Source organism: Melanostigma gelatinosum (assembly GCF_949748355.1).
Source record: "Melanostigma gelatinosum genome assembly, chromosome: 14".
Classification (NCBI taxonomy): domain Eukaryota; kingdom Metazoa; phylum Chordata; class Actinopteri; order Perciformes; family Zoarcidae; genus Melanostigma; species Melanostigma gelatinosum.
In genome coordinates, this window is record NC_136647.1 from 10,967,239 (window position 1) to 10,992,416 (window position 25,178).

Consider the following 25,178-nt stretch of genomic DNA (forward strand, 5'->3'; position numbering starts at 1 on the left):
TATGAAAGGTATGCCTCTGAATGACTCCATGAAAACACCGGACATGTATTCTGTAAGATAATAGACTGCATTCGTGTGAGTGGGTGTTTACCATCCTCACCTGCATTGCCTCTGGGGCGTGTGAACTGCTCCTCTTCCTCCTCTTCTCCTCCATCTATCATCTCCTCAGTGCTGGTCAGATGCTCCTGGCTCAGGTCTGACAGAGAGAACTCCAGGCTGTCCTCTCTCCACATGTCCGCTGACTTGGACCTCTTCTTTTTAAAACTCCCTCCCTCCCGTGGACCCTCAGTCATTCGCTGGAGGTACCGCTCCTCCCCAACAACGTCTCCCACCTCCCCCCCCTCCCCCATGGAGTCCTCTCCCCCGGCTTGAGCAACAGTGTCCGCCTCTGAGGTTTCAGGAGTCGGTGTGGCCAGCGGGTCGTCATCTTGTTGATACGACTCCGGCCTCATTGTCATAGCAACGCGCTGTGTCCAGTGAGGGTTGATGCCAAACTCTCCGAATGCGTCTGTGCCGTTAAACGGTTCCAGTCCGTTCTCTGCCAAGGACTGTGGGATGCTCGGGGTGCTAGAGGAGCGAGTTGAGGCATCAGAGTTTCTGTGTTCCTGCTTCACGGAAGAAGAGAGGCGGGAACGTCGGGTGACCGGCTGCTTGCTGGAGATGCGGAGTGACCGGGACGTGTGCTTTCGGGAGAGATGTCCCGCCACATCGCCGTAGAAACCACTGTCCCCATTTTGACTTTCTACATTTCCCATGATTCAACTGTAGATTAAGGATGAAACACATTATTTAAGCTTGTATATATATATATGTGGATATATTTTTTTAAATCATTGAGAGATGTGTACTCTGCTTTAAATCATTACCAAATTGTAGGCTTCGTCCTCTAATGGCATTGGCATGTTTACTTATAGCAGAAAAGCAGGTCAATCTGCTGGATGAGTGAGTAACATTTGATGACCCATTAACTAATGGTGGTACGTCAGAGGCATCAAGGATCTCTTTGAATGTCTTGTTGAGTTCAGCTGTCACGCAGATGACATCAAGGATCAGGTATCCACAATTGAGGGGGAGGTTGCCTTGATAGTTTTGGGCTAAACTGACCTGAATATTTGGCCATTTGCTCAACACGACGCACTCTGATGGGGTCGCACAGGGACAACAGAGTTAATTAAAAATAGATTTTAGAGCATAGGGCACAGCTGACATTTCACAGAGGCTTCCTGAGGGTTTTCTGCTGTTGTCCCATTCAGTTTTTTCAGTGACTACAAAGACATCTAACATTTAAAATGCCAAAACTCCTTTTCTCCAACTTTTAACAGTTGTATTTTCATTTAAGTTGTATGAATGTACATTTTGATAAATGTAAGTGTTTGAAAACTTTACAGTGCACTGCAGCAGCATGGCTCGGTTGATACAAGGATGGATCGCCTGATACTTTCTGCGGCACTTCTCCCCTTCAGTGGTGTTGAAATTATTCATTGGCCATATTCCCGAAACAGTTGAATATGTTTTTAAACTGCTGATCACAAAGTTATCCCAGCATCCTGCATCGCCTCTTGCTCTCTGTTATATAAGCTCATGAAGCTGCTGAGTCAAATGCTGTGAGATCTGTTGGTCCTCGCCTAACAAGTATAAAATCCGTTTTTAACAAATCATTTAATCTTGTGTTGAGAATCAAAACATCTAAGAATCTTTCTTTTCTGTTAATTTAGTAAAAATAAAGTTGAAGCAATCAAATAAACTGGCTTTTACAGTTCTAATTACAGTTGCTGTGCTTTTTTGCAGTTAGAGACCAAGGTGTACAAACTGTGGTTACCTGTGGTTGAGCAGCCGCATCATCAACTGCTCCACATCAGCGTGGTATCACCTCTCACCGACCGCATGACCCTCCACACTTCCTCAAACGGCGGGGTCAGATTGCCCTGAGAGGAACAAGAAGGGAGAGAAGTGTTTCAGTGGAGCTCTCACAACTTCAAAGTGACCCGATGTGTCAAACGCACACAGAGGAGGAGGAGGAGGAAGACGAGGAGGGGACGGTGGTTCTAAAAACTACTGCAGAGCATCTGCCAGGTACGACACATAGAGCGGGTGAAGCAAAGTTGAAAGGAAAGCTGTGAAGCACACTAGAGAGGAGGTGATAAGAGACATCATGCAGGATGAAAGAGAATAAAGGACACTGTGGTCAGTAAGCCTGGCGTTAAGATAATGTAGTGAGGCAAGTAAGATGAAGAAACACACATTTAAATACACACATATACAAACTCACAGATCATCAGAAACAGAGCAGAGGTAATGTCTGAGCCTGAGGGGCGAGAAAACAACTGCAATTTCTTTGAACTGCACCCTGAAACTCATTGCCAACCTGAAAGCATACAGGCATGTACAGGCATGTGCACAAATTATTTTGGGATAACACCCCTTGTTTCCCTGCAGACAAAGAGATGTGCATGCATGCACATGCACGCACACACACACACACACACACGGTCATTGTGGGTAAAATGACAGAACATGAAAGCAGCTATGCAGAATGATCTTCTGCTTAAGACTCAATTCAATGATCCTTTCCAACACGACCTAATTTTCCCTAATAACAGCCCTGAGCTGCTTAGAGTAGACCATGATTTCCATGATGCGCTATGTGTAGTGTGAAGGTATGCAAGTGCACTCATTGTGTGTCGTTTTGCACATATTTTCAGTTCAGAAAAAGATTCTGAAAATGTAGTTTATATGTAGAACGAGGCAGATATGACTGATGGCCAAGAGACTGACTTCTGATCTCATTGCTGCAAACACTATTGTCAGATTTGTTTGTGTTCTGATAAGCGTACAAGCAGGAAAATAATGGAGGAGTTATCATTTCACTGTCCTGCAAAAAAAATTAAAAAATGAGAGAGAGAGAGAAATACAGCTTTTATCAATTGCAAAGCAGATGTCAATCGGGGGGTGTTTACAGCCTTCACATCTGGGGAGTCATTTTAGAAGGCCAATAAAGCATTTGTTCCCTAAAGTCCACAGTGCTGGTCTGTGTTTACTACTTCCTGTTACTTTCACTAAATTCTGCCTACAGCTGCTGCTTTTAACATTGTTGATAATAAGACAACGTACTGTCACTTTGTTTATTCTCTGGGGAAGAAATACAATAAATCGACCGTGTTACAGTTCTGGGAAAAGACACAGAAATGAGAGTTCAGAAAAGGAGAAGTGAAAAACACAATAAGAGACGTGAAAGCCATCGCTGAGCACGTACATAGAACACATACACAGTGTTTTGTTCCACTGGTCAACCTGCACCATGCCAGCATGTGTGTTCATGTATTCAAACTTAACTGCAGCACATTTCTCCTCAGCTGTGGGAAGCAGTTATATAAGCTTAACTTGACCCTGATGCTTCTCCTCCTCTTCCTCTCTCTCCACCCTTTGTTTCTCATCCCTCCTCCATACCATCCGGCCTGATGAGACTTATCCCAACCCACATGCTGGCCACCTACCCCCCCAAAACAAACACACAAAGTACAATGCACACACAATGCATGACAGGTGCTGGATATTTATTTTGGAGCTGGTTCTGCTTTCCTTTTAAATCTGGCATCAGTGTAATGTTTTGACAACAAATGCAAACACAGGACTTGATATCTAAAATGTTTTATCGATAGATGACACATATACGGTAGTGGGTGAATGGAAAGCAATATAGCTCACTCGTAAAAAAATGTTTAAAAAAATACTGTTGCCAAGCCACATCGTTCATCTATACGTCTATCTGTCTGAGTCTGAGTTCAGTGTGAAAAAACACACACACACACACACACACTCAGGCCGAACAAACAAAACAATCCTGTCCGACACAACACATGGGAAATCAAAACGCTGCCTTTCCTCTGGCGGTGTACAGTCTAAAATGTTCAGTCTCTCAGTTTCTCCTCCTTCCCCGTGCCCTGCAGCAAAGCACGGAAGAGGGAGAGGGGTAACAAGGAGAGGAAGGGGCTCTCTGCTAAACCCACCCATAGAGCTGAGAGGTGAGGCAAGGCTGCAGGCGAAACGCACGATGAGGGAGGGTGGTGATGTCGGTGCAGACACAGAATGGGGGGAAAAAAAGAAAAACACAGATTGGGAGTCCTGTGCTATGAATAGAAGTTTGATATGGAAAACAGGGGAAGCTAGAAATAAAGAACGAGAGAGAGGGAGAGATAGATAGAGGCAAATTTGGGGGGGTCCTATTGTTGCCGAGGTTTAAGTGGATAAGTAGACATGTGCTCTGGCTGCCTCTCTTCGGGCTTAATTGAGGGAGCCGAGACAAAAGGGGAAACATAATTATTCGCTCTCTTTCTCTCAGTCTCTCGCTCTCATTCTCGCAGTATATTAACACGTATTAACACAATGGCCTGCGTAACAGCAGCCAAAGCATTACCAGGCGGACATGCCAAATAACAGCCGAGCACACACACATACACTGAGAGGGGACAAAGAACAATGTTTATTTAAAATAAAATTCCATACATGGAAAAAATCCAAGTCCATTTGCTCCATTTTAAATTCTGTATTTGATTTTTATTTGCTGCATATTTCACAACATCTACACATCACAATAGCACATCTGCTGTTTTCTTACTGGGGCCCAATGTGCCACTTAACTACGCCGTCAAGTACAACTCTGTACTGGAGCTGTCAAACTCCTCTTGCCACACATTGCCACGGTTGTGTTGGAAAGATGCTCAACACCTATGTGCTCTCACATCCATCACCGAACACATGAACACACACACACACACACACACACAAGCAGGTAGTTTCTTGCAGCATACAATGGAGTAAAATAGTACAAAGGCAGACATGCTTCCAGTCACACACACCTGCACAATCCCAAGAGAAATTCCGAGCAGGTTTTCTGACTCACACACATGCTCGCACTCTTTGGAAAAATACCAAAGGCCTGTCAGAACAGCCATGGAGCAGGCACACCCTACCCCCCCCCCCCCCCCCGCCAATCTTTTCATCTCTGCACCTGTCTCACAGCTCCACCCTACATGACACACAGCTCAGCTCTCCAGTTTCACACCCCACATGACGTGGATGTGCGCTACTGTACTGCACTGTACTGCGATTGAAGCCAAACAAAACCTGTCTCATTGCTTTTGTAAGCCTGTCTTTGTCTCGACCACATGGAGTGGGCTGCTGAAATCAGACTTCAAATTATGAAATCGACGAGCACATGAATTACATCCCCAAACAACCCATCATGAATGAACTTGCTTTTACAATGTACTTCTACTGATTTAAAACTTGTGGTCTTGAATTCTGCACAAGAGCACAGTAAACATGGTGGCTGAAATATGTGTAACTCTATAGACAACCCAATAAATGATTCAAAGTCATTAGTCCAACCCTAAAAGAGACATTGAAGGCAGCAACAGTCGTCTGGACACGTCTGTAACCAGAGAAGCTCTGATATTCCCTCACCTTTCTCTGCACCCTCGAACCACGACCACCCCCTCCATCAAACATTAAAACACATGATGCAGCCGCTGGGCTCACCCTTCCCTTCGGCCTTTTTCCCCGCACCTTTCACATTCCTCAAATGGTTAGCGTACCCCCCCCCCCCACCTCAGGGCAGGGACTTTATGCCCCGCTGAGGTTAACGCTCTCTCTGGGGGGTAAACAAAGGAGTTTCCCTGATGGAGCAGACGTCATTCCAAGCAAGTCAAAATAGAACACAATGGGAATCTGGGAGACATTTTTATCGGAGCCCCTCCATACTCCCCGATTTTGCATACACACCTGCACACCCCTGCAGAAATACACCTGCATGCATGCATGCATGCATGTACATCCGGCTTCCTTGTTGTTGTTGTTGACGCTGAGTAAACCTGCTTTGAAAGATAACAAACACACCGTGAATAACATGTGATTCAGGACTGGGTGCAGGCTCAGTGGTCCAAACAAATACGGATCGGGGACGTGTTTGTGAGTGACTGTCAGTATGTGCACACTGCTGTGTGCATTGTTCACATTTGAAGAGGAACTATATCTATCCAACGGCAAGATAACGGTCAGATATGCTCTGAAAATATCCTATTGTAGAGATGGGAGCGCACACTCCGCTGCACTCCCACAGTCCCGCTGAGACGGGACTGTCTCAGACATCACTGGTAGAATTCCCTGGAAGAGGGAGATTAGCTTCTTATTCATCCTTTTGGGATCTGACAAGACACGCGCCACATCCCCCCCTCTCTCAGCTTAAACAGACACGTGCACATACACAAACAGCTTGCCTGCAAGCATTGAGTCTCGGCTGCTGCTTAAATCAAACATTCATTTTTCTTTTAACTGGTGAAAGACAAATTATAATTCCTTCCTGAAGAGCACTTTCATTTCGAGGCGACAGAGGAGGGCAAAGCATAAAAATGACAGGAGAAAAAATGAAGACGATTGCTTTCCCCTCTTTCTGTCTACTGTGGAGGAAAAGAGGCAAGAATTAGGATTGCGATGATGGTGGTCGTAAAAGCAAATTCACTGCCAATTAATCTTTTCAAAAAAGGGAGTAAAATAACCATGCTAAACAAAATAAAAACAAAAACTGGAGGAAATAGATACTGCACAGTATATCATGTGCAAAATGACATATAATGGATTATAGATTTTGGGTCAATGTCTGAGTAACATCTGAGGATCAAGTGGAATTCGGTGTCAGCCAATTCACTCCACTTCACTCCTCAAGTGTCACCAACTTCATTAAATACGCTCCTCCGTCTTTCTAGGAGCTTACACTCTATGCTCCTTAACTCAGATTTCAGACCGTCTCTGCAGCACGGTGCAGTCAGGGATTACCATATTTTAAAGAAAATCCTCCAACCACAAGTCCTGCATTGAGTGTGAAGCCCGGGAGAGTCAATGAGTGTGTGTAGCTTTTGACGCTCCACTCTGTAGCTAACTCTGAGTCCCTGTATGAGTCCCTGTATGAATTCAAAGACAGGAAACCCCGTAGATTTAAACCCCCAATTATGATCTTTCAAGGTGTATATTTTAATGTGAGGCCATTTACACTGGATGATCAGAGCACTCTCTTCTCCCACTTGTTCTGAGATGAAGGAGGAGATCAAGGCGCGTGAGCCTAAATTAAATCCATCCTGGACTTCTGTTGCAGGTTACTATGCCACTTGAAATCCTCTTGTCCATAGAGTGCATTCATCAGCAAGCAGCAGGTTGCATGACAAATGGCGAACTATCATTTGCTTTTTTTTGTTGAATCCTAATGAATCATCATCGTCTTTCTGCTGTTCTTCAATCAACGCACCCTCGTTCGTCCTAATGAAATAGTGATTGCACAGACAATCGCCACCCAGTCATCAAAACCAATCAACTGAATATTCATGTTGGCGATTTGCTGCTCCAAATATGTGAGCGGCAGTACAAGAAGTGTTGTTTAATTATCCAGGAGGAGCGGGACGAAACATCGACTGTGCTCCACATTCAGCTGGTAACCGTAGAAACCCTGCGGGGGCAAGTCGTGGCCTGGGGGAGGAGCGGCTGAGCAACAAGATAAAAGCTGCTGCAGTAGAATAGGAGGACTGTGCGGACGTGGCAGTGTATTTGAATGTATTTGAATTTCTTCTTGAAATGACACCTGAATGATGTGCTTCTTCAGGATTGATGGAAAAAGAAACTCCAGGACACAAGAATATTTTTTGACCCTTGTATTTGTTAGACTTAACTCGGGTTTTATTAAGCCAGTCAGTGTCAGCTGTAGCCAAAATGAGTGTGCTTTCCCCTTGTCAATGTCAATCATTTCTTTATTGAAAAACATATATTGTTGAGATTCCCTTTATATTTTATAAGTTTTTAAAAAACAACACGAGGGAAGGTAAAAAATTCCAGTAAACGTATCACTAACTTATTAATCAATCATATATATATTGTTTAACTCCTGCACTGTAGCACACACTGGGATCGTGCTGTTTGTGGGACCTGATTTTTCTTTTTCTTTTCTTTTATTGTGATGTTCTGTTTTTTCCTGTTTTATCTGAGTCACACTGAGACAAATTCCTCTCAGCTCGGTTGACACGCAATGAAGTAATGAAGTGGGATAATACACACTTCTGTAAAGCGCTGATAAGCCTGAAATAATGGAGTAGTGCTATGGCTTGAAAAGGTGATTCCTGCTCATTAATTCTCCACGTTTACCCTGAACTGACCTATTGGGGAAAGTTTTGTTTTTCTTTTCCACATTAAAACTCTAACACTTTAAGAATTGTTCATAAAATGTACAAAATATTTTATTGGGAAAGGTGCACTGTTGAAAACCCATTCAAAGTTTCCATTACTTCCTGTGAAGGAGTAGCCCAAGTACATTTATTTGAGGCCATAAAATGACCAAGTTTACATTTAAACATTACTTTTTGCACCATATATTCTCAGACATTGACAGAGACTGGCAGACAAACACAGACAGGTGTGAATGGAGCCAAATTGGCGGGTAATACTCCCTCTTCCGCTCTGTGCAGGCTGAAAGGACAGCAAAATAACAGGGCGGGTGAGCGAGGGATAAGAGGGTTTTAGGCAAAGGTAGACTGATTGAGGTGGGAGGTTGAGACAGGGGGATGGGATGAGAGGAGCTCGAGGGTCTGAAAAAAAAAAATGACCGCGTTGAAAGGGGATGAGAGGTTGTTAGAGCTGGTGGAATGGAGTGGTGTTGGGCCACAGGTAGAAAGATGAATGATGTGTGCTGAGGTGGAAGGAGACGTAAGAGGTAAAGAGGTGGAGTGGTGCTGATAGGTCCTGAGGGGCTGGTAGAGATAGATGTTGTGTCAGTTCAAAGTAGGACACACGTGAACAGGCCCGATTTGTTGTCAGTAACGATATGGCTGGGGTAAGACTATCTGGAGAGGGTTATTGGAGAGCTTATTGTGACCAGATTGTCTGTAAGAAAGATAGAGACAGCGTGATTGTGGTTTTACTGCAACAATGCAACATGCAGGTATTAGCTTCCTCTGGTTTTAATCAAATTGTTAGTGATGCAAAGACAATGTTATCACTTCATTAATTAGGAGTTCTGCTGAGGCTCTGCAAATCCTTTGTAATACTACATTACCAGGGAGCAAGAGCGAGGCTTTGGCCTGACCGCACAAGGACAGGTAGGGAGGGGAGGAAGGAAATAAAGGGGACAGGGTGCTGTGGGGGAAGGAAGAGGAGAAAGGAAATGAAAGATTATGGGTGGAGAAGGAGTAGAGGAGACACCATGAGAGTATAATCCTGACAGAGGTGAGTAAGCAGGTAGTGTAAAGAAAGAAGTTAGTGGCAGAGGAATGGGCAACACAGAGGTGTACCGCAGAGAGAGGGGGGAGGGGGACAGCGGGAGGTGGAAGGGGAAGTTATCTCAGTGGATCCCTGCAGCTGGGTCAACAGCGGCGCTTGCAAACAAAGCATCCCCTTGAAGAAGAGACAGGAGACAATGCACTGCGGTAAGAAGATTTCGCAAGAACGTGGCAGACAGCATGTTGTGTCTCTGCCTCTCCAACCAACGGAGGACAGAGACCACGACAATAATATAAGATTTCAAACTTCATGAAGGACGCTAAAAAGGTTTCTACTGGCCAAAATACTACAGCTATTAATAATAACGAAACTAACAGCTACAACTATAATCGTAGCCAATGTCGGCACTTCAAACATCTAGACATTTGTAGTAAATGTACACTCTAGCATGCAGAACGTACACATTTTCGAACTGTACTTATCACATGATCACGTTTTTTTTTGTCTGCCGTTTACCAAGCAAAGAGGAACCCTCCCTCTTGCTACCTACTTCTTCATTTGTGCATTGCACCCACACAAACATGACAGTAAGGTGTGACAGATTCAGAGAATATGGTGGACCCACACCCAGACTGTTGCATCAGTGTTCTGCATATTTCAAGGTCCACAAACTGCTCGACTAAAACTAAACTCAGTGGAGATTGAGGCTGAAAGAAATATTTTCATAAGTTGCAATTTGTCATAATTGAGCAGTCATTTAATGCCCAGAGCCCAACGTTACCTCTTCAAATTGCTTGTTATAGCACTATTAGAGACGTCCACATACATCCTTTAGGCTTTAGGTTTAATTCTCTTCAGGAAAGCAGCCCCTGTGTATATATAAGGTTATAAAAGGTTGGTAAACCGTAATAAACTCCCCGGCTACAAAACAACAGACCCCCGGATTTCTGCCAATGTTCAAATGATGATGGCAACAAATAAAGCTATCACTGAGACAAGGATGTCAACAACATGTCAGCAATGTGGCGTCTCTTCAGTGGATGGGGTTGGATCTAGGTCAATGGGTCCATTTCCTGGGAGTTGAGCTCGTGTGCGGACACGAGCTGGGGGTTATTGTTTGGGCTCTGAGTGGCTACGGTGAATAGAGCCTCTCCTCTTCGGCGCATTAGCGACTTGTATAAGCTCCACACGACTGACTGACATCTGAGTGCAGGCCTGAGGGGAGAGGACAAAGGCAATCTGACCACACATGCACACACATTCACGTGTCTAAAAACCAACGCACCAGGAGACAATAACAAAAACACACGGTCTGATAGGAACCTCATACAGCACTCACCACAGGGTTTTTTATCCGAAAAGAATCTCAATCCAAAGAACAAAAGGAAAAGCCATGCGGCTCTGCCCGTAAGCCTTCATCTTTGCATTCACACACACGCACATTCAGACATATTCGCATACATATTTGCACATGCACACGCTTACAAATGCACATACAGGCTTTTGAGACCGCCTTGTACGATCCCACCGCATCACTTCCAGGTCAACCAGCAGGAATGTGAAGTGTGACTATGTGATGAGCACTGAGCTGCTGGTCAGCACTCTCTTTATGTAACTCATGTGAATGTGGGGGTTGGAAGAAAGCAGGAGGAGAGGAGAGACAATGGCCAAGTGCCTTGTTTCCTCTGCTGTAATTACACATCTGGACGTAAACTTGGACGGAAACACACAAACACGGACACAGAAAGGGGGTGTAAGGATTTCCAAGCAGATTAGAAAAAAGGAAATCCCGGGAAGGCCAAATCTCCTCAGTGCAAACAAAGCATAAAGACTATCTTTGAAGACACTCTTCACACTCCCACAGCAATTCCTCCTTCAAATCCATACTCAGCACTTCACACACACACATGTATTTCCACTCTCAAGTCTCTTACACCGGCTTCCTGTTCAGGTAACATTGTCTCAATGCATGGACTTGAAATTGTACTTCTTTGCCATGACACATATCAGCTTGTGTGAACTGCACACATCCTTTGTCTCCTCACACCTCAGAAAACAACATTCGACATGTTCACCTCCTCTGCTTTTTTCTCCCACTGTTCCTCTGAATTGAGGGCACCCCAGAAAAATATGAAGATCTAACCTCGTGTATATCAAATAAGATGTACATTCATGCACATAGACACAGACACGTGCATTTACACATCATCAGTTGGCAGCCAGAGCCGATGTGTGGGCTGGAACGCAACACTGATCAGAGATAATGGGCAGACATGACAGGGATGGCAACGCCGTCACACCAAGAGAGGAAGGAAGGAGTGATGAGATAGCAAGAGAGACAAAGACAAAAAAGAGAGAGAAAAGGGGAGGGCGCACAGGAAGGAAGGAAGGAAAGCAGAAACTCCCAATTCATCAGCAGACACAGAACAGACAAAAGATGGGAAATGAGTGAACATGCCAGCTCATGTCAGCTCTGAGACACCCCTCCCCCGCCTGAACCCCTTCACAAATTACAGGCATCCCCTTCTGCTTCTCCCACACCCTTTGCATCTGTTCACCCTTCTTTCTCATCAGGGGGTTGATGTTGAGGAGTCTAGCACAAAACAAAAGTTCTTCACCTGATGTTTCCCACTCCCCGGCAAACAAGACACTTGATTATAATTCTTATAATTCTGCTCAACCAGACGAGCGACATTACTGATGGACGTCAGTCAGTGTGACATCATGTTCACACCGTCTCGTTCGGCCTCTCTTGCGCAATTCCTCATATTTTCAAAACAAACGTGCACATGCATGCATATGTATGTCAAATCCCAGTGGTTTCCAGCCTATTTGAGAGAGAAAAAAATGAAAACAATGTCTCATCATAATCAACAACAGCGTGGTTTATGACACCAAATACTTTTCGCCCGCTTTCCTGTTTTCAAATCATCTCACAACCTGTCAGATTTATCTTGTCACCCCTTGTGAAGCATTGCCGTCTCCTACAACGACACTGCAAAGGGATTCCCCTTACGATTGAATGCAGCCATGACAGAACCGGCACCTTAATTAGACGCACTCGCTGAAACCACAGATAAGGAAAATCATTTTAGCGTCCCTCCACCCTCAGCTGTCAGTTTTGTCTCGGTTTTCCCAACACAGACTTCAACGATACCTGTCTGGTACCGGGCTGCAAGTGACAGCAGCAGGGACTGGGGAGACTGAGAGACAGGCACACCGAAGACAGACAGACACACGGCTCACAGTCAAACACAAACATTTAAACAGCTTGATTGCATGTGGGGAGATGGGCACTGGGGGCTGCATAAGCCCTATATTTGCTTAACAGCAGAAATAAGTAGACCTCTGAGGAAGAGAAGCATTTTCCAACAACGGTTAGAAGATGAGAGAAGAAGACGGACAAAGGTGAGGGAGAGAGAATAAGAGAGCATCCCTTTCATGTTAATTGCATCATGCCTTTATCATGCCCGCCACATGCTCATCAAACTGCATCGTATGTACTGCATCTATAATCATGAAGAGAGGGGGTCAGAAGAGTCACAGTCACTGTGGAGGACAACAACGTCAGAGTATTCGCAACAAGCTGGAGTTCCATGTTGTTGATGGCGGTGGCGGTGATTATTATTTCCATTTCTATCATGTATTATTTGATGCATGGAGCGCTGTATGAGCTTTACATGAGCAGATAAAAAAACAACAGTATCTGTGGCTGTCGCAGGCCTGTAATAAGCCCGTCCAATCATTTCATTCGGCCCGAATGTGATGATTGGACGGGTTACCTGCCTGTCTACCTGCTCGTATTCTGCTGATGCACTCATTGCTCGTCATCGGAGTCTTCATTATAATATGTTAACGTTCATGATGATACGTTTGGGGCCGTGGAGGGAGGCCTGAAGAGACGAGCTGTCAGTGTTGGCGACGTGGCAACTTTCTTGCTCGATTTAGGGACTTTTGGAGCGTGGAGGCAGTGTTAAGGCTGGATGTGTGTAAAAGAGGATATGTCTATATATAACTGCCTATAGGTGAGCTGACTTAGCCCGAAAGCAGTGTATCAATCTGGGTCACTAAGTACACACACACACAATACAAATACACCCGCACACCCACAGGGCTCACTTAGCGGAGCCCCGTCCCCCCTTTCACGCTCACATACTATATTAGCTTACTGTGTGTGCAAGTGTGTGTTCAGGACAAACAGTGTGCATCCACACAACCATGTGCTCCATCTGTGTACAGTAAATGGACACACACATTCAAATAGACCTGGATGAGGGGTGTGTAAATGTGTATGAGATAATGGCTTTCCCCCCATTTCACATCCCCAGGCTTTCGCAAGGTCTTTGTCAATTTTGAAAGAAAAAAAAAAAGTGTGCGCACACACACACACATACCAGTTTTTATCTGCCACTATGGATCCTTTCATGGATCACTTCCTCAAAACACACTGAGAATATTCAACTTCCTTACAGCAGCAACTGAAGCAGTGAATTGCAGCAAGAAAGATAACAAGAAAGAGACGGGAGAGAGGGAAAGAGATGGCTAGCTCTCAACATTAAAACAAACAGCAAAGTCTGTAGCAGAATCTGAGTGCAAATATTCTTAAATAAATTCGTTATTCAGTATTCAATTGAAGTTGAAATAGGTTAAATTACTAAGTAACTACTAAATTGTTCCCAGTGGTTGGGCCAGTCCAATATATTGTAGCAGGCTGAATGAACAAGAAACTGAAAAGCTCTTTGGACAAAAGCCACACTTACCAAATTACAGGTATTTTGGCTTCTTGTTACGTTTTATCAGCTCACCTAAAACCTGGACTTGGCATGCCACAGCAATATTAAGCAGTAAACTGTCAACACTATGAGTGGTAAATATCCTGTCTCGTTGATCAAAAGCTCCTGATATCAAATCTAGAACTAAATAACAAATTGACTCGCAAAACTCACATCATCTTATTTTTACGATATTTCATTTGATCTGCACTGAACTCCAAACCAATTATCATTTGTTCTTCTCCAGAGAAGCAGGAAAGGGACGGAGGAGAAAGGACAGCGGAGACACTATGCCCTTTGACCCCTCACAATTCTTCGTCTGCCTGGATGCCTAAAGACGACCCTCCGCACTGAACTGACATATCTACTAACCCACACACATTTGAGTGTCAGATGGTAAATACATCTGAAGTAATAAGTAGGAGGCAAAAGTCCACATTTGCACACTTTCCTCCTTTGTTTTTGTTTCACTTGCAACTTGTCCCTTATCCCCTCTCTCTTACGCTACCTCTCGCTCTCTTGTCTTGTTGGCTACTGTCGCTCTCTGCCAAGTCTTCACTGCCTTTTTCTGCTGTTTCATCGTCTTTAAGTAGCTCTTAGGTCTCCCTTTTTGTCTGTCTGTTTCCTCTCCTATCCTCTATTAATATGTCCACACAACACAACACAGCACGCACACATGCACACAAAGTAGGCTAATGTCTTTACCAGATCCAAGCGCGTTAGCGTGGATCACACGCGCTCGTCATTTTGCATTGTGAACCTTTGATGGCACAACCAGACATTTTCAGGACGGACCTGTGCTACAGCTTAAAGTCACGATTACCGTAACTTGAGTTTTTATCTGGAGTTTTATCTGGAGTTATTTCATCTCTCCTTTTTCTTCTTGCGTAAAGGCACACTGTCAAATATGCACATGCGTTACTTTGTTTGCCCTTTGAGCTGAGCCGTTTGTTCAGCGGCGGGGAAATGTCAGGTGGTACCAGTCCAGAGGGCTTATCACTAAATTACCTCGGGTAGGAAACCCGGCAATGTCCAAGTGAGAACATTAATGATTGATAAAGTGCTTTCATCAACACACACACACACACTGGCCCACTCTGATTGGTTATTTGAACAAAATGTGTGAAATGCTTTTTTCTTGCAGTTCTCTTGTATTTGAGTGTTTGTGTGCATGTGTGTGTGAGAGAGAGTGGGAGAGCCCCATCAAGAGAATAGAGCCACCACCAAACAGTAGTAAAGTGTTAAATTGCACACACAAAAAAAATACACATTATGTAAGAAAGCATACAAAACATGTTGGTATGCAGACATTGGCACACATACATACTGTACATGGACCATGCAGTCAGATGCACACATTTCAACTCCTTACTAGAACTTCACCTCCGCTCATCCAAACGGTTAACAAATCATCTAAACGCACACAACATGAATCCAGCTTTCTTCAGCACCCAAACAACAACTCTATCTCTGTCACTCACAAAGCCCCCGAACACATCCTCAAAACATGAAAGGAATGTCTTTACCTTTATAAGCTCCCAGTGTTTCCTGTGTGAGTAACAGTTAATTCCCTGTGGTGGTTAAAACCCAGTCAGCGTGTATCCTCTCCGAGAGCAAACAGGGGAATCCTTGCATCGGTGAGACGTCTCCTGGACTCCAGCGCAGCGTTCCACTCTACACGCACACGCACACACGCACACACATTACAGCACATACTCACACATGCTGCCTCTTACACGCTCAGACCAGACTGAAGGCAGAGGAGTGTGTGTGTGTGCGCTGGTTGAGTCTGAGCCCGCCCTCTTCTCTCTGGTTCTCTTCTCTCCCACACGCACTCACCCTGCCCTCCTCCTTCCTCCCTCTCTCGTCTCCCCTCTCTCTCCAATTTCACCTCCCCCGGCTTGCCAATTGACTGCCAGCATGTATGCTGGGTCTGTGCCTCTGAGCTTTTAGATGTCCCAGTCCTCTTTTTAATTGCTGGCTCTCTGGCCTCAAGTTCTACACAAAAAAGCAAAAAAACAAAGACACACAGATAAAGTTGACAAGCACAGGCATGCATAAACAGATAAGGAAACAGACATGAACACATTCGCAAGTAAAACATATGGATTGACACAGTAAATTTGAGGAATTTTTGAAAAAGATCGTAAATCATACAAACCTACACTCTGAAAAGTAAGTCGAAAATGTCATCTTAAAAATAGAGTATGACCCTCAGCTGACGTGCTGGAGCTATAGACTATCAAACTTAATGAAAAAAAAGCATCCACACACTTGAATCTGTGCACGAATATTCTTGCCCTGAAGAACCGAAAGCTTGCTTTGTGTGTGTGTGGATGTTGTTTTTTGTTTTTTTGTATAAAGGAAATGTCATCCTAAAATAAGTACTTTCTAAAATTGTAAAAAGTGCCAGAATAGAGATGTGGTTTGAGCAGAAAGGTGCAGTGAGGTCGGTGTTGAAGAAGAATCCATCTCATTCCTTGGAAACCTTCCATGAGAGCAGCTGAAGCTCGTGTTATGCTGCTGCTTCACTCAGCCATCTTTCCTTTACTATCTTATAACCCACCCGGCTTTTTGCAACAGAGGCTTTACATAAAAAAAGAATGAACCCTCAAGTAGTTTTGCTATTCTTACTATTTTACTTATTGAGAGTTAGCAGTCAACTTGGATTCACAACAATTCCAACAGTGACCCAGTTTTACAGCAAAAAAGTATCAAGATATCCATAGAAACGACTCAAACCCCTCCTGCAGCACCGTCCCCGAGTCCAGTCCATTCCTCGCTCCTCAGTATGTTCCAGACACTTTATGCAAAGATGAGACATAATATGTGTAAATTCAAGGCTTCATATTGTCACTTGCGTTGTTAGCTGTTTGCTTTTGTCATCAACACAAGCAAACATAGGCGCATGTGACAAAGGTAAATACAAACAGTTTAAAGGTTGGCACAATTGGAAGGGACTAGGACAATCATATTACAGTGAAATGTGTTTATTATATCTATATATATATATATTTATGTTTGGCAGAAATAAAATATTTGTAGTCATGAGAATAGTGCATTTTGCTTCCCAGCATTTCACATTTGACCATGTTTTGGTGAATGAAACCTTTTGTTTTTTTTCTTATTGGTGTAAACTCTGTATATTATAACACACATTGTTGAGGACAATTTACTAATTTCTTAAGAAATTTTCTTAAGAAATCCTGTTAATGTGCGAGTTAAGGAGGTCCTACAATGATTCAGTGGCAGTTCCACCGCTAAAAGTGCTTCATCAGTGTATATCTGTAAATCTATAAACATGAACTAATAATTCGATGAAACATATTTTAAAAATCGATTACTTTCTTTTTCTTTCAGATAACTTGTTCTCGTTGTCGTCAACACAAAACAATTCTCAGGATCATCCAACAGTTTATCAAAATGTTTGGCTTGAAGATAGAGGATCTTATTAGAAAAACATACATAATATGCTGAAGATCCCCATTGTCTCTGTCGGCTGCACTGTGCAGCTCACTGCTGTTTGGGAGTATTTAACATGTATAGGGACAAACATGTCGGGACAAAGGGCAGGGAAGGTAACAGATCTCCCCAACAAAAGGATCTGACACAGCCTCCACAGGGGAGACAGTCACAAGTGCACACTGGTGCACGCACAACACACACACACACACATTCATAGCTTTTTCCCCGCAGGCAAATGATGACATTTCAGCACCTAACTCAGACGATGCCACTGCATCACAATTCTTTTGTGCACACAGCATGTGTGTATGTACATGCACGTATGCCGTCTGTCTGACCGTCTCCTATCACCTGTCTACTCATCAGACCCCCTTCTCTTCCCAGTCCATCCACTTCCTTTCTGTCTCCCCGTTTGTTTCTCTCTGTTATTATCTTATCTGCTAGGAGCCTGGCTGAAACAGGAAATAACCAATCCAAGAGGACGAACAGCGACTTCAGACGACCAGTTCCCACACTCCTACCCAAACATAGCGTTATTGGGCCGGGAATGCAATTATTCAAGGAGCGGGGGAGGAACTGGTTAGCAGTTTAAAGGACAACCCAGAGCAACGACTGTGATGGCATGTTGGCACAAGCAGAGCACAGAGGAGGTAACAGTAACAACAGCAGGTGGAGGATGTTATGTAAGGCGAGAGGAGGGCTGGAGAAACATCAGGGTTTCCTTTTTTGTTTGCTTGTTTTGCTCTGTCTGCACTCATCATCTGGCATGCTGCTTTTGAAATGTGAACACGCTCCTTTTTTTTAGTTCTCAGCTGTGCGGTTAGGACAGCGATGAGTGAATGAATATCAAAGCCCATTCAGCAGTCATGTTTTCTGTTGAACAACCAGACGATTCAGTAGCAGCGCTGTGAGAGTAGCCGGTTTTGTTCTCCTGGCTTCCTGCGCACCTGAGCTGGCCTTTCAGCACAATAGACTCCACCTTTCAATCCTTATCAGACGTTATTGCGGGGTTTATGTGTCGATGGGGGTGGCAATATCAGTGAAGGGCTAAAGGGATGAGAGACAGATTGGTTTCCCATTGCATGCCTCCTGCCATATCTCTTGCTAAACATATCATATTGAAATTCATGAACATACTGTATTGGCAAAGGGACAAAACTAAAAAAAAGATATGCACATATATACGGTGTCCCCCCCCCCCCCCCCCCCACCCAGACACCCATCTTGCCAGATTTGATAAAATCATTATCACCAGCCATGCGAGCAGAGCTGATGAATAATGTATGTGCTCGGCCACAATGGTACATCCCTTCTGGCCTGCTACCTTTCTCTTGGAGTCACAGCAGCTACCGCTTGCTTGGGGCCATATCAGCTAATCCCTGTCTATAGCGCTATTGCATTGCACATTCGCATGGGACAAAATGATATGTGTGCACACGCACAGCGCCAGGTATGCACACCAAATCATGTGTCCAATGCACACATTCACACACAGTGGCACGCTTCAGACAGGGAAATAAATTGGACAGGTATATAGACAGACACGACTGCGCTCATTAATGGTGACGACAGACGTGCTGACAGAGCCTCAAACTGGAGAACGAGCTGGCATCAGGTGTTCGACTGCAACCCTTCAACATCAAGATCTACATCAAGCCAAAGCCATGAGTCTAATTAATATTCATGTGGAGGTTAGCTCATGACCTGTGGATACCGAACAGGAATGTTGTAAATTGTTTCTTTTGGTCAGTCTTACATTGCTGCTTCTAAACCACTGCCACACTGATGTTGTTTAATATCGTCTTACACTACTTTCAGCCCCTGGCATTGGGCCTAAGAAGAAAAACCTTGAGAGTTGGTCATTTACATCATAAACGTGTCGGATTATGAGCTTTGCTAGTCTGATCGCCACAGATGATGCATCGTCACAGAGAAGTGAAATCAGATGGGCGCAGTGCAGAGATCTGAGAGTATCTGCGTCTTGTCATTGGAGAGGAAGTGGCAGATCTAGAATCGACAATCTCAGTTATAGACACCATGGCTGAGCTGCTAAGAAAAGCGTTTTAACACTGTTGAACATCAGACCAGTGGTTGTTTACCACGAGACAATTTTCTTTCCAAGAGTTCGATAAAAACGTCTATTATGTAAGCTAAACATGAAGCTACAGCCAGCCAGCTATCAGCATCTCTAAAGCGCACCGATTAACACATTGTATCGTGTTTGTTTTATCCACACAAAAAGATAGACGACAAACCGGAGTGACGCTCACAGATACTTCAGTCCATACGTAGTAACTCACTGAAACACAGAAGTAGGCAAACGCATTAGCAGCATTGTTAAGCCAATAATCAGAAAGCACACTGAAGTTGCAGTTAGTCGCTCTCACACAGCACAAACACAAGAAATGATACCCCGGGAGACACCACACCGAACTCACAAGCAGCAAATATCTTTTTCTAGCTTATGCTGAGATCAACAGAAAGATGAACAGGCCAAGAAGCAGCAGCACTTTATTTCAACTGGGCTTAAGATGAAGTCCAATGTGGGTTGAGATTAAGACCAAAATAGGCAGTAAACAATGCACATGTATTCCCAAAGGCAGAAAATAACACTTAAAGCCTCGTGCAAGAGTCAGCAGAGATGTAGATCTATCTGTAGGGGCTTTGTGCGAAACCCTTCAACAACCGACTCGCCAACGGTTTCGACTAATTACTGCACAGTCAGTGTATCCACATGCTGATCTCTTAACATATCTGTAGTTATAGGAAGAACATAATTATATGTCGCAACGGGGAAGACAAAATATGTCAAAGTTGTATCAAAGCCAATAACGACAAAGACCAAGTCAGACATGTTAGTGTTATACACGCATCATTCTACAAAGAGGATAGAGGATCTGGGCCGACAAAGGCTCAATCAATGAAGAGACATTAACAAGGAATGGAAGCAAAAGGATGAAATGTGTGTGTTTGATTGATGTCGGACGGCGTAGGATGTGACGGAGTCGTCTGTAAGGCAGATAAAGCCGTATAGCTCAGACGGGACACCACACCACACCGACACCCTGACCTTGTTGCAAACTCATGCAAACTACAAAGCCCATTTCATTACTCACACAGCCCAGTAACCCGCCTCGCTGGAGACACAAAAGCATGCACACACACACACACACACACATACACCATTCTGCTCTTTCGTTATTAAAGCGAGCTCGAACCCCTACAAGGTTTCAGCCGCACACATCAAAAGATTTCACTGCTCAGCAAAGATTCTTGGACAAGGATAAAAATGGATTCTGACATGGCATCCAGGAAAAAACACAGGCGTTAAGCTTTGATATCATGCATAAGAAGGAAAACACAAAGATACCACGTCCTGCACGACCCTGCAGCAATAATGGAAATATGAATTATTGGGATACACAAATACAGATTATCAGCCACATCAGTTCCACTATCGTTCCCATATTTCCTTAAAATGAAAATATAAAATTGGAAGTGTCTTTCATTTTAGTATCTAAACACAGATTTCTCACATTTCAGCTGAATAAACATCTGTTTGGAGAGGTGAATTATGCATCACTGCATAACTATCAATTACATTTAAAAGAAGTTAACGCTGATTGGAAGTAAATTAGATTTGATCTATTTCAGTGATGATTTTGACTGAACAGGGATTCATCTCCCAACCACACAGCTTAAGTTGTTGAGCTATTTGACTCAAAATGACAAATGTGAGCCTCATGGTGGTACGAGAGGAAGAGTCGGGGTTTATTAAAGTCATTCAAGCCGCTATCGTGGCTGTAGGCTCTTCATTGGATTGCAAATTCTTCTCAACCTCTTACTTCATCCCCTTCACACACACAAAACACACACACACACACGTATCCTCATGCACTTCCTGCTCATTTGAGAAATCTTTATCAATGGGCTGTTTCCAGGTCAAGCAGCAGAGACAGAATTAGACCTTTTCTTGTCCGCAAGTTGTGCTTGTCTTATTACATCATTCACTGTCTGTAACCCACAGTCATCTCAAATGTATGTAATCTATTTCATCCATTCAGTAGCGCTCCCGTTTCCATGAACAGAAGTAGACACAGTAAAAGGTTATATTAAAGGCATGAATAATTAGAATGAATTAAAGGAAATAATGGGGTGGTATTGATGCATTTTATGACGAAGCTCAGCTAGTTTAAAACCTATCTCAGTTTTTTTATGTACATATTGAGAAACATGTGGGATAATGTTGTAATAATATGATAATAAACAATATTTCACACGGTGAGACATTTACAGTTTTTTTGACACCTAGTTCTTCCAATAGCAACATACAGCAGCATTTTGAACTCGTCAGACGGAGCTGTAACATCACAGCTTTCAACACAACCGCTGCGGAATCTACCGAGTTTCAGCCACTTCAGCTAAAAGTTGACAGCGCCAGCAAAAAAGAATCGAGGGAAAGAGGAGAAAATGGGAGGTGAGGTTAAGAGGTTGAGTGTGGGAAAAGGAGGGGAGGAGAGGGAAGAAAGGATTAAAGCTTTAGAAGGTGTAGTGCTCCTCTAAAAGATGACGGGCTGATGGCTGCTGCCACAGGACTGTCTGGAGGAGTAATCCCACCAAATGGAAGAGTTTAACAGTTACCACCCACTGAGAAAGACACACAAAACACACAGCCACAAATGCAAATGCATTTACAAACATCCACATATATTACAAATCGAAATATTATCGGTCACAAAACACACATGTGCATGCTTGCACGTCGCATATTGATTGTACACATTCTACACACACACACATATTTTGTTGGTATGCAAAAATATCACCGCAGGTGAAAATACCAAACAGAAAAAGCATGAGCTAATAATTTTGTGCTGGAAGATTAATGTCTGTTGAGTGCACCGAATTACGAAAAAATAATACACACAGCAGGGTAAAATCTTTCAGACTGCAGAAGTGGAAGACATTGTGCAGTGGGGTGTCAGGTGAAGGTGGTCTGAAAAACCAAAAAATATGTTGAAATGTTTTCATGTCGGATTATTTATCTTGAAATAAAACACTTATTTTACAATCATTGTGTACATCTTCAAACAAAAAGTGTATTATATTTGACAACTGATACTCTCTTAGATGAATTCATTTGTTGTTTGCTTTGTTGATGACATGTATAAAGTATTCATGTATTGTTTCATTATGTGCTGCCATCATTATCATTGACCTACATGGTTTTCATGAGATAAATGATCAGGATTGTTTGCATTTGTCAAATTACCCTTTTCTGTAATTAATATGATATTTGAGCAGCCTAGCCGTTATTGAATTAGGAAACAGATTTTCAGAACACTGGTTATCTCAATTATTCACCACCATAAATAGAGGATCTCTACCCACAGACACACACACACAGGTATCCATGGCATTGGGTCATATGAGAAGAATAGAAGTGACCTTGAGGTGGGTGAGGTGAAGCAGAAGAAAGCGGTTCCCCCTCTCATGAAACACAAACTGTTTGTTCCTCTTCAGCCAATGGGACTGGTTCCCTGAATGAGTGACAAACTGCCCTCCTGACGACCTCTCCCCTTATTCTTGCTTTTGACTCATTAAATGAGCAAAGATTCGAGCCACGACTGAAGCATGAAACTGGCGTCATGGTCACAGCTATAGAGCAGCTATTGATCCCGGTAAAGGGCATCAACATGTGATAGAAGGTTCAAAACTAAACAGGACAAGCACCAATCCTCAGCAGTGTGTATACTGGTTGTTCTATTAGCTGTCTATTAGTGGCTGTACGGGTCGGCGATGCACTCAGCTGTGTTATCACAAGCGGCCTCTACCGACCGGCGGGGTTAAGAGCAGGGAGTGAGGTGTCAGCAGGTCAATGGCAGCCAACTGCTGGTGGCAGAATAATCCCTCTCTCTTTAGCCTTCTCTCTGTGATTGCAGGTGTTGGTGTCTCACCTCCTCCGGCAACACCAATCTAATTAAGACAGGTTAATTGCTGTCCAGAACTAACAAGACCGAGGGCACCGCAAGTAATTCATATGATAACTTTAAACACCAGTGAGAGCCCATTTTGAACTGCTGTTTGGACAAAGCAGAAATGTGAATATGTCAAATGGTGTTCTGGGACATTGTGACAACCACGTTTTGACAAATGTCTGAGAATTTATAGCCCAAACGATTAATTGATAAAATAGTTGGCAGATGCAGCCCTCGTCTTCCTCATCCAGTACTTTCCAAAATCTTTTCACAAGTGGATGAATAATTAAGCAAAATGTGGGGTGAAGTGTATCATTTTAGGACGGGTAATTCAAAAGAATGCAAAATATGCGCATATTAGCAAAGTCATTTCCTCCTCCATCTCAGAGAGTGTGGGGGTCAGAGCCCAGACTCTCTCTCTCTGTTATCTGACGGAGAGAATGAAAGAAGAGGAGAAGAAAAAGTGAACTAAAGAGTGATATATAGGGGACAGCCTGCAAGGGCAGGTTTACATCAGCATTGGCCGTGGACAATGTAGAATTTCTATTCTTTGAGAGATGAACAAGAGCGTCAATGAAACTCTCCCCAAGTCTTGTCCTCCCTCCCAGACAGGAAAGGGTGTATAGCGGTCTTCATTCTGCTGGGAACCGCAGAACACTTCCCACCTGAGCACCACATCTCACACATACATATCAGAGTCCTAAATTGAAATCTCACAAAACATACACACACACACAAGGACATAAGAAAGAAAATAATCACAAAAGCATGAAAACTGCATCGTGTGCGTATACTGAGAGGTCACCTTGCAGGCAACAACATGTCCAAGCATACTTGCTGTGGGTTAGTAAAGACGGAGCTCTGCTACTGGTTGGAAATGTACAGTATCTATGGACTGTGACACACCCGCTGTCCTCCCTGCGGTTTAAGCCGACAACGTTCGGCAAACTGATAGCTTCTTTTTTATCTTGTTCACTACTTCCTCTTTCGGTAACTCCCTAAATATTTGCTTTGATAATAATTGGACGGTGAATGAATTTACATAATGGAATCCAGGGTCTGTCTGCGAGGGAAATATGCATGAAAGGACTCTGGGGAACAAAGAGGTGTCGAGAGGAGAGAGGGGTTCAAAAGACGGATCATTTCTGATCTGATCATTTCTGTCAACAATCGTATATGACAATGTATGTAGAAGAACACCAATATTTTATTGCTTACATGTCATAAAACACTACTGTATTTAAAACATGTTTTAAATATTGTGCATTTAAAGGTTTTTTTAGGGCTGCAACTAACAATTATTTTCATTATTAACCCTAACACACTACTAGGTGGTGACCAGGGCAAACATTACAACTGCTTAACAGCATCGAAGCACTTTCATTTGTATTATGTTAGCATGCTGAAGTTAGCATTTAGCTCAAGTAGCCTTACAGAGCTGGCTGGAGACTCCTCAGTCTTGTTTTAATTAATCAACTGATCATTTTCCCAAAGCGACAAAATTGCGAGTCCGATCAACTGTCCAAAACCATAATAATATTCAATTTACAAAATATATTTTGATTATATTTTTTAAATGGAAAAGCAAAAAAAAAATCACATTTAAAGAGCTGAAAATAGCAATTCGATGTTTCAAGCAGTAGTCGTGTTTATGACATGAGCCTACTGCATATCACATCCAAAACACGACAGTAAAAGTAGGCGGTAG

General features: G+C 43.4%; 2 protein-coding genes across 2 annotated transcripts in view; both read right to left on the bottom strand.

The window, feature by feature from the left end:
- tiam1a (TIAM Rac1 associated GEF 1a) overlaps positions 1-15,657 on the bottom strand; it is a 48,784-nt gene extending 33,127 nt beyond the window's left edge. Inside the window, exons 1-3 of the mRNA XM_079282756.1 lie at positions 15,554-15,657; positions 1,820-1,925; positions 101-762 (exon numbers count right to left, since the gene is read on the bottom strand). Coding sequence (XP_079138882.1) covers positions 101-755 — 655 coding nt within the window. The 5' untranslated portion in view covers positions 756-762; positions 1,820-1,925; positions 15,554-15,657. The remainder of the gene's footprint in view (positions 1-100; positions 763-1,819; positions 1,926-15,553) is intronic.
- Positions 1-25,178, bottom strand: part of scaf4a (SR-related CTD-associated factor 4a) — a 92,672-nt gene that overhangs the window by 45,776 nt on the left and 21,718 nt on the right. The gene's annotated exons all lie outside the window — the stretch shown is intronic.